General features: G+C 32.9%; 1 protein-coding gene across 1 annotated transcript in view; it reads right to left on the reverse strand.

The window, feature by feature from the left end:
- Positions 1 to 24,571, reverse strand: part of LOC145256348 (vam6/Vps39-like protein) — a 248,094-nt gene that overhangs the window by 158,703 nt on the left and 64,820 nt on the right. Inside the window, exons 10-17 of the mRNA XM_080115165.1 lie at positions 19,904 to 20,024; positions 15,958 to 16,075; positions 11,066 to 11,201; positions 10,385 to 10,527; positions 6,145 to 6,279; positions 4,638 to 4,779; positions 2,268 to 2,354; positions 1,548 to 1,621 (exon numbers count right to left, since the gene is read on the reverse strand). Of these exons, the coding sequence (XP_079971291.1) occupies positions 1,548 to 1,621; positions 2,268 to 2,354; positions 4,638 to 4,779; positions 6,145 to 6,279; positions 10,385 to 10,527; positions 11,066 to 11,201; positions 15,958 to 16,075; positions 19,904 to 20,024 (956 nt within the window). The remainder of the gene's footprint in view (positions 1 to 1,547; positions 1,622 to 2,267; positions 2,355 to 4,637; positions 4,780 to 6,144; positions 6,280 to 10,384; positions 10,528 to 11,065; positions 11,202 to 15,957; positions 16,076 to 19,903; positions 20,025 to 24,571) is intronic.

Raw genomic sequence — 24,571 nt, forward strand, 5'->3', positions numbered from 1 at the left:
TTTTTTACCTCTTTTGAGCCCCTGGGGATGCTGAATCCCAGTGTAAATGGATAACAGTGCAGTTTCAGGCCTAAACATGTGTATATTTGAGTTGACCACTGTGAAAAACCACAATATAGTCAGACATATCATGTTTTTGTTGAGAAATATGAAAAAAGAGCCACAAAAAGAGGCAAGTTTAGCACTGAAAGACCCCAGGGACGCGAACCAGAATTTTGCCAGGGTGACCCATGCTGGATTTATATTAAGAACAATGGGCTCCACATTTTAGCCAAGTTTTAAAAAAATCTACTGTATGGATCAAAAGTTATGGGGCAAAACATGTAATTGTTTGGCCATTTTGGGGCATTTTTTACCTCTTTACTGTAAATCTATAATCTATTTAATGAAATACAATTTGTGGCAAAATTTCAGGAAAAACTAATGGATGGTTATCTGGCAATAGTCCGGACTATCGGACGCACAGAAGCACGGACGCCACTGAAAACGTAGGTCCCTTTCCAATAAATCGGGGGACCAACAAAACATGTGTAATAAACATGTAAATAAAATACTATGAGTGTGAAATAAATACATCATCTGGTTTTGAAATGATAACTAAAGAGATATATATATTTGATTACTGTTTTATCTGTTTTAGTTACCAGATTGTATTCATGATCCAGCAACTTCGTCAGACTTGAACAGAAGTCTGACGAAGTTGCTGGATCATTGATATTATCCGGTAACAGAAACATGTGTAACTAAAACAGATAAAACGGTTATAAAAAAATATATATTTGCTCTGCAATAGTATTGAGCACCTTCTTCGGGTTTTTACTAATTACCAATTTTGCTATATATATATATATATATATATATATATATATATACACAGCGTCCCAAAATAATCTGACACATTTGTTGGTCAAAAAAAAAATTACGTAACAATTAAATAATGAAAATATATCTTATTTTTTTAATGAATGCAGAATGTCATTTCATTTCACAAAGTCTTAAATATTAAATCGACCAAATGTTTCCCATCATTGTTAACACACGATTGTAGATGTTCACAAAAGTTTTTGATAACTTGATGGACCATTTCGGGTGGAATAGCAGCAATTTCAGAGGAATAGCTCGGTTAGGGTTAGGATTAATTCTTTTAATTCTTCAATCTTTTGACTTCAAATATCCCCACAAGAAAAAAAAAAAAAATCACAGGCAATCTCACGAGTCAACCAATATCACCATGCAAGAAATCACATGATTCTGGAATATTTCCTTTAAAAAATGTATAAATACAGATACAAATGAATTTTGATCTAATTAAAATAAAAATGGTATTCTATGTACATTTAATAAATAAAAAAACAAATTATTTAATTTTTTTTACCTACAAATGTGTCAGATCATTTTTGGGACACCTTGTATTCTAAGAAATTTAAAAACTGGACATAATATAAGAATCTGTTTTTTGTTTGTTTTTTTTTTTTTTTAATTCAAATATCTGTTCTGCATTTATTACTACCAAATTTTGTAACAAACTTGAAAAACTTTTCACTTACTCGAAGACCATCGACTGGATCTTTTTGGATTACATTTTCTGCATATTCAAAAATTAAACTCACATAACTTGGACCTGTAAAAAAAAAAAAAAAGACAAAAAAAAACAATGAAAATGTAAAAAATATTAAACCACTTACACCTTAATCTTTTTTTTTTTTTTTTTGAATTTTTACGTTTGTGCTGCGACCACGTGCTGAAGTACCTTTATGAAACAGGAGGTCACCATATTAAGTATAGGTTTTCTTTAGAACACATGAAGGTCAAAAGTATTTTTATGTTTGTGTTATAACCACGTGTAGCAGTTTACTCCCCTCCCCCTCTCAAAGCGGCACTCATCACCCTAGACTGGTTGAACAAGCCTTCTCTGAGGAGGAAGTTTCATTATAGTATGTAATTCACAGCGTCCCCCAGTTACATGTATATCCGTGTAAGGGGAGATAACAATACATTGTGTGAACATCCTCCTACATGTAGCGCCTTGTATTCCCAAATAGTGACCCATCTGGTACTGATGTTGCTTAACTTTGGTGATCTATTAAGAACCGGTGTGTCAGTTTAGATTGAACAAATTCAAAAATGCACAATTGGAAGCAGAAAAATTCCATTTAAGAATATTTGTGAACAAAATCTCAAATCGTTTAAAAATCAATCCTGCGACCTGGAAAACTATGCTCAACATAGCCGTAAATGTTATCAATAGAGAGGAGATAAAGTCTTACCTAAATGTTGAAGATATTCTATGATTCTTTCGAGACCGTAAAGTGTGGACGATGGTCGAGTGGCTTGATTCATTAACAACCCTAAAGCTGGAAAAAAAAAATAATAATGATGAGAGAAAAAAAGTTTTTTTTTTGCTTTTTTTTTTACAAAAAAAAAAAATAATGTTAAAATGAGAGAAAAAGAGTTTTTCTTTGGTTTTTTTTTTGTAAAAAAAAAAACAAAATGGGGGGGGGGGATCTTGTCCAGAATTACCCTTGTATTTAAAAAAATTAAAAAAACAATTATGTTTGATGTACAGCCCCATAACAGAATGAAAATGTCATCTTCCAAAAATCATAAATTGATCAAGTATTTTTTTTTTAACATAGGTGTTACCACTTATGAAGGCCCAGAGGCCACTCGAGGATAAGGATTAACGAGTGTACATTGGTCAAAAGGACAATACCATAGTAATCGTTAGAAGTGTAAATTTGGTAAATTGGATTACTTAAGAGGAACGGCTCATAAAGAACTTGTTTACATTGGACTTGGAGACGGCCATATTGTAGTAAGCTGGAAAGCAGGTAAACAGAAGAGAGTTCCACAGGTGTGCAGTTCTAAGAAAGAAGCTTTGTTCATGGAATCTACGTTTAAGTTTAGGCACAGATAAAGAGTGGCAGAAACTATTAATAGTGTTTTCGGCGAGACAAGTGTTTCTTGTGAATTATTATTTTAAATAAGTATTTTAATACTTGTACCTCCTTGACGTACATACCCCGACAAACCTGTTTAGTAACAAAATGCCACCCTTTCACTGTAGAGGTTCCTGAATTCGAGAACACCTTTTACTCTAACAGTGTCCTCCCTCAGAGTACTGCTAAACTTTAGAATTACCTATCCGCTTCCCTAACTGCAAAGACATGCAGACGTTTTATTTTAATGATTTTAATGGAATGCGTTATGATGAGCTTGTCGCAATCGTACCCCACCTCAACGTACCGACAAATCCATTTAGCAACAAAATTCCACCCTTTCACTGTAGAGGTCCTTAGATTCTGGTAAACCTTATACACTAATACCTTCTCCCCTCAAACTTCTAGACTTTGGAATTACCTCCCAGTTCTCTACTTCCCTGAATGTTATGACATGCAGAAATTTAAATGTAATGCAAATAAATAATGTTGTTAATCTCCTTCCATAGTTCCCTTTAAACATGGGACCAAATAATAGCCTCTTTTTTTTTTTTTTTTTTTACATGGAGTTCACCACTTATCAAGGCCCAAGGGTCACTGTGTGTACAGTAATCAATGGGATAGTGTAGTAATAGTATTGGAGAATTGGTAAGGTGTCATTACTTGGGGAGGGGGCGGTTCATCAGGAATTTGTTTGTGTTGGACTTGAAGACATCCAGGTTGAAGTCGGGAGGAAAACAGGCAAGCGGAACAGAGTTCCACAGGCGTGCAGTTCTAAGAAAGAAGCTTTGTTCACGGAATCTACGTTTTGATTTAGGTACAGATAAGGAGTGGGGGAAATTATTGACGGTGGTTTCAGCTAGTCGGGTGTTTTTTGAAAAAGATTGGCGAGGGGGGACCAGAGAATGGAGTTCAGACGAGCACTTGCCATGGAAATAACGATAGAACAAAGATAGGCTCGCTACGTCTCTTCTGTGGGAAAGAGGTTGCAGGGAAGAGAAGAGGGCATCCCTCACCAAGCCACGAAGTCTATTTTGTACTCTGTCAAGGCAGGATAGACTGTTTTTAGCAGCTCCTGCCCAGATGTGGCAGCAGTACTCCATCCTTGGAGTACTTGGCTTTTATACAGATAGAGAATTGCATCAGTAGTGAGATATCTTCTGGAGCGGTAGAAGGATCCTACCATTTTCCCAGCGACCTTGGCCACAGACTTGATGTATGTGTTCCATTTAAGATCAGGAGTAAAGGTAAAACCCAGAAGCTTATCAAAACATGGGGCCTCCCCTAGATGAGAGCCATCCATTTCAATTGATGCCAGATGAGGATCAGAGCGTTTATGATGTAGAGATAGGAGCTTGGTCTTAGATGCATTAAAGGTAACTAGCCACCTCTTCCCCCACTGTACCTCTTATGTTCAGGTGGCAATATGGGCAAGAAAAAAAATTTTCAAGGAACAAAAGAGATAATTCAACAATAATTCAAACTTGCTAGATCAGCCTTATAATGTCTAGGATTTCTCAGTAATTGCTTAAAATTGTTTAAAAATAATTTTCTTTATAAAAATAAAAGTACTTAGAATATGATATTTTTGTCATGGTACACCATACAGATTTTTTCTACATTTTGTTTTCTTAATACAAGCAGAATTTTAGAAAACCCCTTTTAAGGCGAAAAAAAAATATGAATAATTTTGCTTACCTTTAGAATGGAATCCTTTCGATTGATACAAAATCATGAGTTCAGGTATTTTATCTTTACTTTTCAATATTCGAGCACTGACTTCAATGTGACATTGGTTGTCCCCTCGTCGAAGGAATGATGCAACCAAGGCATCGTTTGTCTATGGAGAGATTTTTGTAAAACTTAATTTCAAAATAGGAAAATTTCTCAAATAGAACTAACATCCATATAATTTGCATTCTTCGGATTACTGTTCTCATCTCGAGTGTTATTTTCACAACGTTTCGGTCGATGTAACCTCCAACCTTTTTCAGGTGTATTTTGTCAAACTCTGGAATCTTTCTGTTTAACTTGGAAATCCGTTTGAAATTCCATGCAGATTTGCGAGTTCAACAGAAAGATTCCACAGTACAACAAGATACACCTAAAGAAGGTCAGAGGTTACATTGATCGAAATGTTGTGCAAATAACACTCAAGATGAAAACAATAGTTTAAAAAATCCAAACAATCCTAAATTCAGAAATGAATAAACATTTCATGCTCAATCGAACAAAGAGATCAAATGCAAAAAACAAACACTAATAGACTTTATTTTCACATTACGATGACATTTTTGTCAAAGTGACATCTTCCAACAGCATTTCCCCCAACGGACATTGTTCAAAAGAATTGGCAATTTTAGAAAAAAATCAGAAACATTATGTATTAAAAATAAACAAAATAAAGATAGCCAATGCATTTCTTCCTTCTCGGACATTTTTTCACAACTCCTTTTCTTGTCATCTCCAGTCTTGATGATAGGCTATATACTGGAACCCTACACCAGTAAGTAGCAATTAAGTTAACTATTATGAAAGGTCATATTAGTACATGTATGGATAACCTGGCGACAAACGGAAATATACCCAGCTGCAGATGCTGTGATTGAGATAGGAGGTGGGGTTCAAAGTTAGCTCCCTTGACAAAATGCGCTAGAAATGTAAGGTCGAACAACATGATAGGATGAAGTCACGCGATTAAGGAAAGAATTGGAGGTGATACAGATGAGATGAATCTAACAATGTAGAGATAATCTAAGCGAATGTTACCTCAAGATTTTGCTCATGTGTGTCTCTCAATTCCCATCCTGAAAACTAAGAAAATTAAGTAAATAATTAGTCGTACTGATCTCTCACCTCAATGAGTAAACTCTCTAAATAAAACCTTTAAAACTCAGCAAGTCTCCACTGCATTTTCATGCAGGAGTAGTTTTGTTCATCTTAAGTTAAACAGAAAATCAACAACCACAAGAGGATCATTAGGCTAATCATAAGAGACAACTATGGAAGAAAGATCAGCACATGTCGCAGAAATTTACTTGATTAATTGATTTCTCACAGGTGAAAACACATGTGCAAGAATACACATATGCAAACAGATGCGTTCACAAAAATGATAAAGTATGAACTGTTGTTTTACATAAAATGTATGCAAAGGAGTATATTATTCAAAGACAGTTGAAAATATGAACCGCAAACGACTCACTTCAAGATAACATTTAAGCAAAGTTGTGTCAATAATTTGAGCAATTTGCTGTTTTGAGGTGATCGTCCGATTCATGTCTCCAATGGCACTTGTTGTGATTTCCGTTCCGAGATGATTCTTTATACGATATCCTTTCTGGAATAAAAAAAAAAAAGAAGCAGAATGAATGAAAGGGAAAAAATGCTAAATGATGTAAAAATATTTACACAGGAAATTGACAAACAGTGTTCAAATTCTGGTTAAGGTAGCCTTTTTTTTTTTTTTTTTTTTTTTTACATTCACAAAAAGTAAAGTAAATGTAAATAAATGAAAACAATTTGTTTTCATTTTAAATTGAAATCATTAGAAATTATCATCCATATAATATTATGATTGTTCCTCCTTCAATTAGTCCGTATGTAATGCTTTGAAAAAGGCTAAATACAATTTTTGAAAGCCAAACTGTTTCAAAAAAAGATCAAATTCACAAAATCTGGCTTTAAAAATGTTAATCTGGAAACCCTGGACAAGAATATGAGAGTTACCTCCCTTTGATGTAACCTCGTTTTTGAATATTATAATAATATATGATCATTGTTGTAATGATGCAAAAAGGAACTCTTAGTAATTTTGACATGCAGCAGTTTTTCACGAAAGAAAGAATTCAGCAACACGTTATGTTAAAAAAAAAAAAAGGGAACATTTGAGAGAAACGGGACAAAAATAAAGAACATTGTCTGCCAAGAGTTGCTTAAGTAAATTTAAGATTGTCACTTACAATGTGATTTTATTATTTGTTATTGAACTATGTAGCACAATATTACTTTCTGATTATTTATTAGTACTTATAAATTTAGGTTGTTTGGGTAAGTTCTATATTTAAAATAAAATGGACACTATTTTCATAGAAATGTTAAACTCATTTGCTGCATGTTACTGGTTTTTCTGTAAAAAAAAAAAAAAAAAAAAAAAAACTAATTTTTTGTGATATCCACTGTGAAAAATTTCCCCCCACTCTATATCTGTGCCTAAATCAAAACGCGGATTCCATGAACAAAGCTTCTTTCTTAGAACTGCACGCTTGTGGAACTCTGTTCCGTCTGCCTGCTTCCCACCGGACTACAACTTGGATGTCTTCAAGTCCAATGTTAACAAATTCCTAATGAACCGCCCCCTTAAGTAAACACTTCATCAAAGCTCCACACTAAGGTAATGTACTTGCAATAACCCTTATCCTTGAGTGGCTTCCGGGCCTTGATAAGTGGTGATCACTGTGTAAAAAAAAAAAAAAAAAAAAAAAAAATGATTAGTTTTATCAAAACATTTGTTGATTAAATATATTTTTTATTCTTTGGGAGTTCCACAAGTCCTGCTAATTGTTAAATATTATTAAAAAATTTATATATATATATATATATATATATATTTTTTTTTTACAAAGTAACCACCCACTTATCAATGCCAGGTAGCCACTCAGGGATAATGGCTACTGAGTGTACGTTAGTCAATGGGAAAATGACATAATAATCGTTAGTAGTGGGAATTTGGTAAATTGGATTACTTAAGAGGATGACTCATCAAGAACTTGTTTACGTTGGACTTGAAGATGACCATATTGTAGTCAGTTGGAAAGCAGGAAAACAGAACAGAGTTCCACAGGCGTGCAGTTCTAAGAAAGAAGCTTTGTTCATGGAATCTGCATTTAGGTTTAGGCACAGATAAAGGGTAGGGGAATTTATTGATAGTGGTTTCAGCTAGATGAGTTTTTCATGAAAGTCAGGCCAGGGAGGACCATAGATTAGAGCTCAGACGAGCACTTGCCATGAAAATAATGATAAAGCAGACTTGCAACGTCTCTTCTATGGGAAAGCGGTTGCAGGAAAAAGAAAAAAGGCACCCCCACTACGAAGTCTATTTTGAACTCTGTCAAGGCAGGATTAGACCTTTCTAGCAGCTCCTGCCCAGATGTGGCAACAGTACTATATCCTTGGCCGTACCTGGCTTTTAAACATGTAGAGAATTGCATCAGCAGCGAGATATTTACTGGAGCGGTAGAAGGATCCTACCATTTTTCCAGCAGTCTTGGCAACGGATTTGATGTACGTTTTCCACCTCAGATCAGGAGTAAAGGTCAGAACTAGAAGCTTGTCAAAACATGACCTCCCCCAAGATGAGACCCATTCATTCATTTCAATTCATGGAAGATGGGGATCAGAGCACTGATGACGGAAAGATAGAAGTTTGGTTTTAGATGCATTAAAATTAACCTGCCACCTCTTTCCCCATTTATTTATATTTGCTGATTAAATGTATTTCTTATTCTATGAAATTTCCATGGGTCTTGTTAGTTTTTATTATTATTTATGCATATTTTTATATATATATATATATATATATATATATATATATATATTTTGTTCCCCCCCCCCCCGACAAAAAGTTTTATTTACCAATCATTCTTTCAAAATAACAAATTTCGATACATTTTTACAGACCTGTTTCGTTCATGGGAAACAATATTTGTATTTAAACATTGAATATTTCCTTCCGTAGACTCATCAGAATAAAAAAAAGTTCTTAGAAATAAAAAAGCTTAACTATATAATGTAGAAGATGAAGCACGGAAAAAAAAAAACATTGTTTAAATAATATTTATAATTGCCTTATATATATCCCTCGTAAGTATTTCTCCAAATGGATTATTTTTACCTCTTTTAGATTTTTCTGATTTGATTTGCTGTATGATCTTTTATTTTCTTTTATTTGGTTTAGTTTATTATATTTTTAAGGTTTCTATTTGACATATAATCCCAGTGCTTTCAATAAAACTTCTCACCTACAGAAATTAAAAATTTAACCAAAAATCCTTTTGAATTCTTCTTGTACCGTTACATACGTTTACACACACACACAGACCCAACACATTGTACAAGAGTACGTCACAAGGAACAGAAGACAAATGATAACTTGATTTCTTTTTATTTTTGGAAGCAACAACATTTTCTTATTGTTACAGCCATGACATCTCTAACATGATCGTGCTCTCTCTCTCCTTTTTATAATCTTTTTCTTTTTCCTTACTGTGATGTCCTTTTGCACACAGCTCGGTATTTTCTGTGTTAGGGTACCAGAAATCAATTACTCCCTTTTCACTACTATTCCTTTCCTCCTGTCAATTATATTTCCTTATTCGTTATTTATTGATCCCTTGCATCTCCAGAGAGATAGTATACTGTGTACAGGGTGGAATGATAAAATTGTTGCCCTAGAAAAGATGACATGATTCCATTTCCATTTGATGAAAACCATTTTTTTTGTTTGTTGCAGACCATCTACTAGTTGGCCATTTGTATACAAATCCCAAGAGCGATAGGAGCCTTCTATAATGTTTGTAAGTGACACAATGTTCAACGAGCGAGATCAGAGATGCGTTGGTGTGAAACTTATGCTCTCTACCGATCCAAGTTATGATCATTGCCAGCATCATCAAAATGCAAATCCAGATGGTTCAACGCTTGAGGCACGGCTCGAAGTTTCTGACTACAGTTATGGTCTTTAGTGTGATTTCAAGTGAGGGACACATCAGGCCACTTCACATCTCCGAAGTCAGCTTGAAAATCAACACCAAAGTGTACCTGGATGTGATGAAGTGTGTGGTGATCCCCTGGTGCAATCAGGTGGCAGCAGGACTCTACGCTTGCCCACAAGTCCAAAGAGACCCAGGCTCGACTTCAGAAAGAGTGCTACAACATTGTACCCTTCTCTCACTGCTCCTGCCTCCTCCCCTGACCTGAACCCATTGGACTACTTTGGTCATACGTCGAGAACATCACCAACATGACCTCCCACAACACCAAAGCCAGCCTGATCACTGCTATCCACCAAGTATTTGCCGAGTTCCCGCCAATATTTGTGGAACAGGCATGTTCCCAGTTCTGGACCTGCATTGAGGCACTAATTGAGGCTGAAGGCAGCTACATTGAATAGATGTCAGCTCTAGTACATAGTTACCTGTATTGAATTTTCAATAAAAGTTTTAAAATAAAGTTGCACTAAATTTTATTTATTACGGACGATTATCCTCATCTTTTTCTTAGTTGTGTCACGACATTTCGGCCAACTATTCCTTTGGCCATCGTCCACTCTGTATAAATAAAACATAAGATTCAGACGTGGGAATTCCATGACGTTAAAAGATCAAATTAACAATGGTGATAATATGAGGAAAATAAAACCAAAGAAATAAAGATCTCTGACGTACTTCATTGAGGTAATCAATTAGCGCTAATAAAGCCGTTTCTAATTCACCCCCATCCAATTCAGGGACCGTTTCTGGATAGGTAAGGTCTTTGTGGTAATCCGATGGCAGCAGGTTAGGAAACAGACCAATCACATGGCAAGGATCTGTAAAAAAAAATTTTTAAATAGATAAAAAAAAATTTTAATTATAAAAAAATATTTTTAATAAAAATAAAAAAATTAATTAAAAAAATAAAAATTAAAAAATAAATAAAAAATAAAATTAATAAAAAATAAATAAATAAAATAAATAAATAAATAAATAAAATAAATAAAAAATTTAAAAATAAATAAAAAATAAATAAATAAAAAAATAAATGAATAATAAATAAATAAATAAAAAATATAAATCGTATTCTTAAAAGTCTGATTTCATCCAAAACCTTCAACTCTTTCCAATTCTGTAATGGTGGCCAGAATCACTACACTCTTTTATGTACATTAATTAAAAAATTCATGAACTGGCATTTTTCGTCATTGTATGTGTGTATATTTGTCTTCTCCATGGCTCGGAAAAGTAAAAAATTTGTCATCAAAAAATTAAATAAACATCAATTGCACATTTTATACCTAGCAGAAATTTATTTTCTTGGTAGGTAATTTTCAATTTCGCTACAAGAATACCAAACTGTAAAAGACTTACCCGTGTCTAACGTCATGAAGAGTTTCATGGATTCTTCAAATTGATGCTGGCAAAACAAATGTAAGGCGTGACGGTTCTTGATCTTCTGCAAACGTTCCAACTTTTCACGTTCAGATTCCGTGTCCAGATTCTCTTCCTATTATAAAAGATTCAGAAACAAAAAACATTGAAGATTTTTAAAATTCATCCAAATCTAACACTAATTTCCTATCACAACATTCAGGAAAAAAAAACAAAAAAACAAAGTTTTAAAAAATCATTCAAATTAAATTTGATTAGCCAAACGTCCTAAGTCATTCGTAATTGTGTTTTGGTCGTCTGCGCTAAGGACTGAGCCTTCAATTTCCTGACGAGTGTAACTTACAATTGAATTCTATCCAGTCATGGATGATTGAACGACAGCATACTACCTTCCTGTTCAAAATTCTGTGCAGATTTCCGAGTTATACCGAAAGACTCCCTGATTCAAAATACAACTTAAGAAGGTTGGAGATTACATCAACAGAAACGTTGTGAAAATAAAAGATGAGAACAGTAGTTCAAAGAATCCAAATATGAATTATCAATTCTCATCTCAAAAATTCAGAAATATAACTCTTTATATTATTTGATTATATTTTTTATTATTTTATTATATATTTTATTTTATATTATTTTATATTTTATTTTATAGTGGTAGGGGGTTACGTTTCTTACCATGGGGTCCCAATTTCGAATCTTGTTAAATTCAGCCACTCTGGTGAATTGTAGACGACGAAAAACGTCAGTAGATAATCATATTTTAAAAATAATATTGTAGTTATGACATTTATATTTATTTTTTCTGGATTACAAGAGAGATACAAAAAACTGCAACTAGAATCTTAATATTTCTCCATTGGATTGTCTGAAATAGCAGTGAATGTCTGGTATCTCGTAGGATGTCTCATTTCTGGAACAAAACAATAGAAATTTGGGGGAAAAAAAAATGTAAAAAACAAAATGAAAAATAAAATTTTGAATATTTATTACTTTATCAAATATTCAAATGAGGAATATAAAAAGAATCTTTTTTCCTTAATCCATGAAGTTTTAAAAGTAAGCTCTTCTTGTCCGGGGAAATAACTAGAAAAATATTTACATTAATTTAAAAAGTTCGAAAATTTAAAGTAAAAGAATTTCTACCATGTGTTCTAAGAAAAAATTTTCAAGGAAAGTTTTAAAGTTGTGATGAAAAACAATGTTTAAAAGAGTGATTTCAAAAATGGTTATGAAGTACATGAATCCAATAAAAATGTCAAAATGTGTGAATTAATTAAATAAATCACAAGTCAGAAATCGGTAAATTGCAACATGAATAATTTTTTTAAAATTCAAATTCAGAAGTTCATAATATAGTCAAAATATAAATTACTTCCAGAGTAGATACTCCAACTGTTGATATATTTCTTAAAGCTACCATATTACAAGGAACGGACATAGTAACTCATTTTCAAAATGTTGTTTTTTTATTGGTAACACCTTGCATACAATTGTTTCAGCCCTGCTGTTGGTATATAAATACATAATAGTTCATCAATTATAATTTTGCCCAACTGGGCTTCATCAGCACATAAGAAAAAAAAAACAATTTGTCAAAAGTTTCACATCTCATGAAATATAACCTTTCTTATTAACACAGCGGATATTCATCTTTTTTTATCCACAACATATATATAATGCATCAAACAGACTTTATTCGCATTTCAATTTAAAACATTAAAACTAGTGTTGCACTATTGAGCTATCTAAAAGAGAAATTTCATGTTATTTATATGTCATTACTATCCCAAGTAATTACATTACATATAAACATTCCCATTTCTTGTTTTTCCAATCTCTTTGAATCCCTAAAAACTGTTAAATGATTTTTTTTATGCAATTATGAAAGATTTCATATTGCTTGTTTTCTGTGATGCATTAATCTGCAAAATTCATTGTATATTTTGCAAACCTCGTCCCTCTGATGAGAAGTGCATTCTTCGAAACTCCATGGAATTAGGGTTTTTCTTGTTTTATTTGTACTACTTGTCAAATATCTAAAACTCTGTATAACTTTCTTACAGTTTTATAAAGGTTTTTGAAAATTTGTAGTCACATTACATATAAACATATATATATATATATATATATATATATATGAAAAATGACAATATAAATATATATACTAATGTATATAAATTTAATCGTTCATTCAATATGGAGATTACATCAATTCAGAGTACAAGATATATATGCTCTTTATACCTAGGTATTTCGAAGCCTAATGCTTCTTATCAGAAGAGAAGATGTTAGGTAACATATTAGAAATGTGACGTCTAATGATAAGTACATTAGGAGCGAAATAACAGGGTATCTAAGGTAGAGGATAAAGAGTATAAGTGTGGAGGAAATCTGGAGAACTAATTATGTGATTAAGGTTGTATAGGATTATGTTGTGATTATGACAACAATTGTTGAGCTTTGTATTATCCCGATAAGTTAAAGAATTTCCCTAATTCTTCTTGATTCTCCCCCCCCATATATATATATATATATATATATATATATATATATATATATATATATATGATTGTTGAGCTGGATTAAATCCGACGATATGAAATAAAATGGAGGTGGAAGGACCTGGATACTCAACGTTTCGCCCGATTTATGCGGGCTTCTTCAAGTCAATGACCATCCCTCTTGAAGAAGCCCGCATAAATCGAGCGAAACGTTGAGTATCCAGGTCCTTCCACCTCCATTTTATTTCATATATATATATATATATATATATATATATATATATATATATATATATAATGCTCCCTATCTTGAGTTGAGCATATTGGGAAGTGATATACAAACTGCCATTAGCGTATTAAATGACGTTCTTTGTGTAAACAAATCGAGCGGAGGCATTTGGACGATGTCAAAACATCGTTAATTCACTAACCGAACAGCAGCCACCATATAACGTAATGGTGAGAGCTTTTACTGTCATTTAGGCTGTCAGGTTTCAATCCTGGCTTGAGGTAGTTGCCTGTCTATCCGCACTGATGAGCTGTGAAACAGTACTATATGGGGATGCCTATATATATATATATATATATATATATATAGAAGAAGAAGAAGAAGAAGAAGAAGAAGAAGAAGAAGAAGAAGAACAGAGCTGTAAAGTAGAAAGAGCTTTTTCATTTGGTTGGGATTAAAATATAAATAACAATATTTACATTTGGTTTTGGAATTTGCTTTTTCCTTGATTAGTAAATTCCTACTCAAAGTATGTATATAATTATTTACCATAATAATAATTAAATACCTACAGATACTAGTGATTTATCCTTTCAAGAATCATCAATGCAAGGTGTCACAATTAACATCAGTTGATAGATTCAAACTCTGACTCCATTAGCAAGGATTTAATTCATTCGGCCACCACTAACCAGGAGAAATACTGTTGAAATTTAAACATTTATTTTTAAATGTTTTTAACATCTGTCAGAGTGATCTAATCATTATATGATAATATGCACATATGAGCTAAATTAACTGACTTTCAACTGAAAGTGCTCAACAATAAGAAACGAGTTTCTTAAAGGGACTAACATAATTATTTACTATAATTATTAAATATATATATATCTATAATATAAAGCTGAATGTGTGTGTGTGTGTGCGTGTGTGTGTGTGTCTGGTCACGAATAGGCTCCTATATGGTTGACTATTTTAAAAAAACAGATTATATATATTATAGAAGATATATCGACACACAGGAATGGGTATGTTTGATCTGGCAGAACGGGGGTTCATTAAAATTGTGGGATCTGCGGTCGCGCCTGGTCCACAAAGTATGGAAATAAAAAATTCAAAAATTAAATTTACAAGGGTTTTTGATATAGATGTACATAATAATACTTTGATAAATATGTTTTAACTTAAATAGGGATGGTATAATAAAATTGTGGGGTCTGCGTTCGTGCCTGGCCTCCATAGAATGGAAATAGGCACAAACTTTAATAAAGATTTTTCATATCTATCTGCGTAAGTATACTTTGATAATTATGTTTCAGTTTGAAGAAATATGGTATAATAAAATTACGGGGTGTTCGTTCACACCTGACCTCCATAGAATGGAAATATGTCACAAAGTTTAACAAGGTTTTTTTAATATAGATCCACAGAATATTGTGATAAGTGTTTCAGTGTGAACAGGTATGGTATAATAAATTATGGGGGTTCTCTATTTTATTTTTACTTTCATCATATTTTGCTTTGGTTTTGATACCCGCAAATTCAACCCAAATTTACAACCCTTCCTTTTCATAACCTATCATACTTTCATAAATCAGAGTCCATTTTCTGTAGTCCGTTTTTGAACCCAGTCAACAACAGGTACTTTTGCTAGTATATATATATATATATAGGTTAATTATTTACTTGAAACGTACTCAGTTTATAACAATTTTAATTGATTAAAAACCTTTCCCATAAATAAAGTTTTTATAAGGAAAAATTAATCTTTGAAACAAGAAGGAACAGCAGAGTGTGTCAGTTGCATGAACCATGTAAGTTGCCCAAAATGGTGGGGTTTTCTCAGGTAAACATCTGATGAGTATGTGACAGCACTAACATAATTTTGCAGACTTGTTAGTTGAAATATTAAACAATATTGTAATGGCTACCTTTTAAAAAAGTAATGAATGGCCAACTGAGCAAACTTGATGTTTGGAACTCGGAAAATTATTATATTACATTTTTGTGTGTGTGTGTGTGTGTGTGTGTGTGTGTGTGTGTGTGTGTGTGTGTGTGTGTGTGTGTGTGTGTGTGTTTGTGTGTGTGTGTGTGCATGTGTGTAGATATAAGGTCAACATATTAAGATAAAATTTACTCACCACAAGACGTAAAGCCAGTTCAAACTCCTTCATCCGGACAAGGTCATTAACTTGTTCAGAAATTGGTAATTTTGTTAATCTCCAACAATGATTATTTGATGCGACATAGACAAGTCCACTAGAAATCAAATCAAAAAAAATTTTGATTTCATTTAGGCAACAAGAAAATATATTATCAGAACCACAAAAAATAAATTCTTATCTAAAAAAAAGAGCCAAATTAACCATTTTTCAAATGGTTATATTTTTTTTGTGACCGAAAGTTTTATTTAGGAAATTAATTTCTATTTCAGTCACATACACACACTAGAGTCGGATTATTTTGCATTCTTCCTTTTTCCCATGATTAAGACATTCATTCGTTTCACCTAAACAGCAGCAGTCCTTTTTCTTTTTTCTTCCCTTTCTCTATGACCAACAAAAAAATTTAAAAAAAAACACGTGACCAAGACAGCATCAAAAAAATTTTAAAACCAAAAAAAATCTGTCTTTATGATGTTGTCACCTCAGATTCTGAACATCATATCATTTTTGTATTAGAAAAGTTGCAGCAATTTGACACTATTTCCTTACAACAAGCACATGACATTTCATCAAATCATCCATTCATAAACCCGTCAATTATACAACTCTTCAAACCCGTCAGTTATACAACTCTTCAAACCCGTCAGTTATACAACTCTTCAAACCCGTCAATTATACAACTCTTCAAACCCGTCAATTATACAACTCTTCAAACCCGTCAATTAGACAACTCTTCAAACCCGTCAATTAGACAACTCTTCAAACCAGTCAATTAGACAACTCTTCAAACCAGTCAATTATACAACTCTTCAAACCCGTCAATTATACAACTCCTTAAACCCATCAATTTACAACTCTTTAAACCCATTAGTTATACAAATCTTTAAATCATCAAGGATTGCTAAAAACTAGAACTTGCCATTAATCAAAAATGTTAACTTAATTTGCTTGTGCAGTCATAATTAAATTAAAGCAAAGAATTTCAAAATACAGGCAGACTACCACCAGCAGGTACACTGTAAAAAAAAAGAAAAAAATTGATGGAGTGATACATGCAAATAGTCTGGTAGCAGTGAGATTGTCGTGTATGATTTTTTCTGGATTAAAAGAGTTAATTCAGTACTCGCCTATGTTAGGTTTAAGACTTGGAGAAATGCTATGGAAAGTAAAGGTCTAAAATTGAATGCTATCAAGATCAAACTATTATCAAACAAAAAAGAAGATAATGCCTAGGAGGATGGTCTTGTGACAACAAAATGTATACATCTGTATGCCCTTGCGCAGCTCCCACAAGAAATTGTCTGGGTAATTCCTGTCAGAAACACAGTACGGATAGCACTTTTAACTATTAATAAAAGAGGAAAATTCTGAATTTATTTTTTATATTACGTGGATTGATCGGACTATTCTTCTCGTCAAGTGTTATTTGTGCAACGTTTCAAAATAATTGACAGTGATGCAAGATGGAAGATCATAATGTGAACAATTCGCACATACTCAGTCGTGGAACAGTTGACAAACAGATAAAGATGAGCAACCCCCCCCCCCAACGTGTGCCAATTTTTTTATTTTTACCCCTTAACAGCCCTTTTTTCCAGATGAAAACTGATTAAAAAGTTTTCCACATGTCTGAATATCCTATATATCAAATTTCAAGTCTGTAGATCAAAAATTCATTGAGTATATAGGTTGAGAATTATCCTCTCACACACATTCTCATTTTTATAGATATACTAGCAGGTTGCCCAGCATTGCCCGGTTGTAAAATGCACTTAAATATATTTTGATTAAAGCAGATTTTCTATTTATTATTATATTGAACCCAATATATAGTAACAATTTAAAAAGTTAAAAAAAAAAATTAAAAAATGACTCGTGCGCCACCACCAAGAATCGAAACCTAAACGTTTAGCTTACAATCTACTTTTTCCTTTGATATTAATGCCTGAGCTATGAAAACATGTTTGCTCCAAGGATAAAAATTAAAACATGAATTAATAGTTATTATGCTACACATGCATATTCGTAATGCTGGCGTTCAACCTTTACCTGACAAATTCCTTTTTTTTTTCTTTTTTAATTTTCACACTTTTGCACCGATTTTTTTTCCCCAGCTAAAACCCAAATATAAAGTTTCGCATGGGCTCAAATACCCTATATATGAAGACCAAAATCTGTAGGAGGAGTTAGGTAGGCAAAATGTTTTAAACAAATATGTATATGCATTCATAAATTATATATATATATATATATGAGAGAGAGAGAGAGAGAGAGAGGCTTGTGTTTGCTATAACCTTTTTACGCAAATATTATGCAAGTCTAAATCATGTAGAATATCTGCACGAATACAATTACACATAATAGTTAACTGAAGATGATCATCCCATAAGAAAACTGAAAAAAACTAATAGAGAATTAATTAAAATGAATGTTTAAAAGAATATGAAAATTAGCTAGATCTTTTACAGATAAATGCAATTCAATGACACATGCGTAACAATTTTGTATTTTCTTTTTTAAATAAATAGAAAAAAAGGGTTTTTAATATGAATATCAATTACAAAAAAAAAATTTATAGGAGTATAGATATACATATGTTTCATTTTACTTCAAAGTTTATAGAAATCAAGCGATCTCAAAGTATTTGTGTGTTCCATTGAATTCTACTTTACCAAATGTTGATTTCATAGAGAAATGAAGAAAATTATTTTTCCTCTCAGTGACCAGTTAACTACGTTATACAGCATAATCACATTGACATGCTAGTTCCCATTGGATCACTGAAGTTAAGCAACGTTGAACCTGGTGAGTATTAAAAGGGTGACCATTTGAGACTTCCAGGTGCTGTATGTGCTCTCCGCTTATCTCGGCATTGTTTCCATCCTGGACTTCTCTTTGCCACTGGACTCAAGCAGTGCCGATTCAGGAGAGGTGTAGTTGAAGATTGCACAACCTTTGCCTCACAATTACACACGCAGCTGCCCCTACAGGGGGTATCCTTTGTCTTTCAAAACCAAAGAGAGGCATTGTTAGCTACGTTATATCTTTCGTTTGGTTTCCAGAACAAGGATTCATCTAATCTGGTGGAGTATCCAGCTTAGTGTTGTTATTCGAAGCAACATCACTTGGAAAAAGTGCATCATTCCTCGTATAAATGAGTGTAGCCATACTGGGGAAATCAAGGTTTACTTTTAGGGTGAAAAAAAATAAAAGTTTCCGTTTACAGCACAACTGGATGAATCATATTTAAATTTTTCATTTTAAACTTTCATTCAAGCCATAAAAATAATCTTATAAAATCAGTAGGTTCTCTACAGTGCAATGTACCAAACAGTGTACTGTGGACTAAGTCTCTGTAGGGAGGCACATGAAGCTTCTTCCCGGCAGACTTCAGAGGGTCCCCAACTAGAGCAGGCAATCGCTCGATTTGCTTGAAAAATGGGCAATTTCAATGATTTCAATGACAATAAAAGTATCGGAGGCTGAAACATTCGTTAATCCTCATTCAATCTCACGCAACATCGGGTCTATTTGCTAGTATATATATATATATATATGTATGTATATATATATATATATATATATATAATGATTGGATTGTATTTTCCTAGGTGGTTATTCAATGAAACTTTGGTGTTTAAAAAATAGTGCTTGATAAAATGTAGAGTAGTATTATTGTATAATTTCTTTTATTTATATAAACATTATTGGCTACATATGTGCATACATTTTTCCGCTGTGATTTCTTTCAAAATAGAGGCCTGATGACGCTGGATTTCAGAAATAAATTACAAGTGAAACATGTATGCTTTCTCTTCCTCCCTCTCTCTATATATATATATCTATATATATATATAGAGATAAAGGCATATGCAAATGTGCTGGAGAGAAAACAATGTTAACAATTGAATCTGAAACTCACCTTCCAATACAGATATATTTGGGCTTAGCTAATTCTATACTCTGGATCAGTAGCCGAGGTTGTATCGTCCGAACCTCAACATATTTTGGTAGGACAGCAATGATATATGGAGGATCATGTACTGAAATATACAAAAAAAAAAACTATAAATCAGAAACAAAAAGACAAATTAGAAAAAAACAAATAAGAAACAAACCAATTTGAAAAAAAAACAATTAAAAACAAACAAATTAGAAAAACAAATTAAAAACAAACAAAAAACAAATCAGAAACAAACAAAAAAAAACAAATCAGAAACAAACAAAAAAAAAACAAATCAGAAACAAACAAAAAAAAAACAAATCAGAAACAAACAAAAAAAAAACAAATCAGAAACAAACAAAAAAAAAACAAATCAGGAACAAACAAAAAAAAACAAATCAGGAACAAACAAAAAAAAACAAATCAGGAACAAACAAAAAAAAACAAATCAGAAACAAACAAAAAAAAAACAAATTAGATGGGATAGAGGCTGAAGCCTAGATGACAGTTCAGGACCTATCAGGTTAGCGACTCTCTTTTGAACTCTATCCAGGAGTGAGAGACAAGTAGCAGATGCGCCAACCCATATGTGATAACAGTACTCCATATATGGGCGAATGGTGGCCTTATAGAGATACAGGAAACTTTCAGGCGCAAGTAGTTTTCTAGCACGGTAGAGAGAGCCCACCTTCTTTGCAGCAACCTTGGCAATGCTCTCAATGTATCTATTCCAGTTCATGTTTCCTATAAAAGTTAAGCTGAGGAGTTTAAAAGAAGTACTTTCGGGTAATGTGTTCTTGGCCATTGCTATTGGTGGTAGAGAAGGTTTCTTGTAGTTATTGAAGGAAACAAGTTTAGTCTTGGCAGCATTGAATGTGACTATTCATTTTTGTCCCCATTCCACTATAGACTGAAAGTTTTCCTCTAGGGTTTCTGCCATTTCCTTAGATATGTGTTCATTTGTTTTCCCCTCGTGCCTGTTATAGAGAGTGGTGTCATCAGCAAATGTACCCATCTCAGAAACAATTTTATCAGGGACCTTTGGCACTGCCCACCACAACATAACACTGATACTACACTGTGATCATAGCCAAAGGGCCACAACATAACAATAGCAGTTGTTCTACTCAATGAATTTTCTTAATTTTGGGATATATTACTATTTTCAACAAGACAATTAAGTACATAAACGACAGAAAAAAAAAATTAAAAAATCAATGTGTTGACTATTTTCAACAAACACCAAATTTTCTATGGTGGCCATTTTGGTTAACATAGACAAATTGTTTGCATTAACTTGAAAAACTAACTAGATAAAAAAATTAGTAGATTAATATAAAATGGTTTAGGGTTGTAAATGTGGTGAGACCGCCTATTGGAGAGATTAAAACCCCCTAAAACACTGAGTAAGGCCAGGTAATGATGCTGATATTGTCTGTTAAGCATTAATTGGATCCCGGACAGCAGCAGGTAACCTATGTGAAGGGATGAATTTATTGTGTTTCTGTAAAACAGACATATATTTTATTGTTTGAGAAAAGTGACAAGAGATGTCAGATTAAAGTTAGAATGAAATCATACATTCATTCTTGGCCTGACGAACCCGTACTCAGGATGTCTGTCTTTCTGAGTGCGGGAGGTCAAAGTGTTGACCTTCTGAGCGTGCGAATAAATTTGAGTTCTGATCCCAGATTCGCAGGCCTATGAAAGTTCTGTTCAGTTTGCATACACGCAAGATTAAGGAATTCCCCGATTGACGTGTTGAATCCTAATTGGTCTAGCAGATTGCCCCAACCAAACCTTTCCCTTGGAATATAAACGAATGCCCTGGCTAAAATTATCAGATCAAAGCCAAATCTTGAGAGAAACACACGCACCCAAGAAAACGCCACCCATTCCCCTTTCTCCATTACAGTCGCCATAGTGGAGAACGAAGAATAAGATTTTTGAGTGTTTTTGGTGTAATCGAACTTAACAATTACAGGTGTTTTACTGTGCTCAGGATGTCTGGCTTTCTGAGTGCAAGATGTAAAAGTGTTAACCTGAATTAACTTTTAGTAGACTAGAACCCTCTGAGTTTGTTTTTTTTTTTATCTACATGAGAAGCTTATTGAATTTCAGCGAACGCCAATGTCGGGAACTGACAACGAAGCTTGCGAAGCAAGAGAATCCTGTAAAGTACTCCTGGAGGAAGATGATCATGGCCATTGCAGTTTTGACAGGGTCAGAGGCCACATCTTTCATTATAATATCTACATACCCACTGTGAAATGCAAATATTATATTCTGAAAAATCACATAAATTGAAGGAGGATTTTTTTTTTAAGAAAATTAAATTTTATGAGTATTTGAGGAGTGATTCACTTGCCATATTGAAAAAAAATGTCAAGAGACAAAAATTAAGTCAATAATAATTCCTACTTATTAGATTTATATTGTAATACTTACAAATTTGCATTCATTTTCTTTCTAAAAATAAAACTACATGATTTTTGGAATATAACATTTTCGTTTTGTCAAGGGTACGTACATCATACAGATTTTTCTTTATTTTTGATTTTAATATAGAGGGAATTCTGGACAAGACCCACAATTCCTTTAGTTTTTGAAAATGTTCTGGACGGTAAAGTCCACTGCTTAAAGGAATATTAAAAATGTGGGCACTTCTATATTATAATAACAGAAATATATTGATTTAAAGTGAAACAAATTGTACCTATGTAATTGTCAGATCTCAAATAATGACATATCCAAAAATTAGAAAAAATGATAGGTAGACAAATAATTATTAATGAAAAAAGAAATTTGTGAAATCACTGTATTATGCTTACAAAAAGATAAGTTGACAAGGGAGATAATTAAATTCTGTTGCTTATGTGACATGATGAACGTAATTCAAAATGTCGGACAAATTTTATTCCCCATATAAACTTTATCGAAAACAATTTTTCATTAATAATATTTTTCCACCCTATCATTTCCATAATTTTTAGAAATGTTACTATTTACGACATTGCAATTATGTAGGTACCATTTGTTTTAATTGAAATTCAATGTTTGTGTCATAAAATATAGAACCACCAAAATGTATGTTGTATATTCAAGCCAACTCCCACTTATCAAAATGATTTGTCATTAAAGGGAAAGTAATTCTGACCTTTTTATTTAATTTTCTTTTTTTCTTCTTTTTTACAATTTTTCAACCTGGAAATATTTTAACGTACTTGAAAACATTTTTTTCTCCTTTTTTTTCTTCAGAAGAGACAATGTTCTGTGTCTTTGAAATTATCTTTTGGAACTGCTATGCACAAGGCGTATGAGACTGGAGCGTTCCCTTAATCTCCAAAAGATCTTCGAAGAAATGTTGTATATCCTGGATTGGATCAAGAAATTAAGGTACGTGTGTTCAAACCCTAACCCATCTCCACTTTTTTGTTCTTCAAGATCTGAATGAATAAAATTTATGATACTTAAAACTTTGTACAAAATCTTAGTTAATTTGTATACTTTTACTGATTACATCATCGAATATTTGCACATAAATTCTGTTCATGTATCATATAGAATTGACAATTGTTTTCATTAATGGGTCAGGAGACTAGAGTTCAATTTTCGGTCAAATCATACAAAACACTAATATTGTTTCCAGTCGTGGGATCCTAAACACGGAACCACTAAAGTAGGAAGGTCTGTCAAGACGTACACAAAATTATTGACAGAAGACGCTGGCTTACAACTTGAAAACCTTCCTAAGGTCATGGAAGATAGAAACCTGTGAAGGGAAAGAGTCAATTTGGTCTGGGCAACCTACATCATCAACATCATCATGATACCCTTGCAAATATCCTCCAATAACAAGGTAGATTAGATTCTCAAGCGTTGGTTGTGCAATTAATCCCACTTAATTAACACTAGCCTTGCTCTGTATTTTTCAGCATTATTTTCAGTCATCCCATGAATTTCTCGTTATTGGACCAAATCCATGTCAGACCATGTTTGTGTGTACTTAACTTTGATATTCACTCACTAGCTTCAGGATGTAGTGAAGTGATTTTAGCTTAAACTTTTATTTGTTTTACCTATTTTTAAACTTATCCAGAAAATATAATTCTAAGGGAGATAACTCTTTAAATTCTTCAATTAAAAGTACAAATTACCTTTGTTTTTGTGTGTGTGTGTGTGTGTGTGTGTGTGTGTGTGTGTGTGTGTGTGTGTGTGTGTGTGTGTGTGTGTGTTATTCTTAATTTTCTGATCATTTTGTTCTAGCTGGGAATGGGGCATCCTACCAGATGCCAGACATTTACCTGCTATCTCATACATTCCAACTGAGAAATGTAAGGTTCTTACTGTCCCTTTAAGTGCAATTGTTTGTATTGGGTATATTTGTCAGGTAATTTTTTAAATTCTTTTTCATGAGCCCAGTTGCTTCTATAATTACTGGAATGATGGCGATCTTCCCAAGATTCCAGTTTCTTTTCATACCATACGTAAAACTTTGACATTTCATTATTTCGGTTTTCAAGATATATAGCTGTAGGTATTGCATAGTCATAGTTGATGATGTATTACTTGTGATTTTTTTTTTGATTAGTTTTACAAATGTCTTATGATATAGATTGTTCCCTTGTTTTTTGGGTTTTTTTTACC

This window comes from Euprymna scolopes, chromosome 32 (assembly GCF_053919585.1).
Source record: "Euprymna scolopes isolate OS-2025 chromosome 32, ASM5391958v1, whole genome shotgun sequence".
Classification (NCBI taxonomy): domain Eukaryota; kingdom Metazoa; phylum Mollusca; class Cephalopoda; order Sepiida; family Sepiolidae; genus Euprymna; species Euprymna scolopes.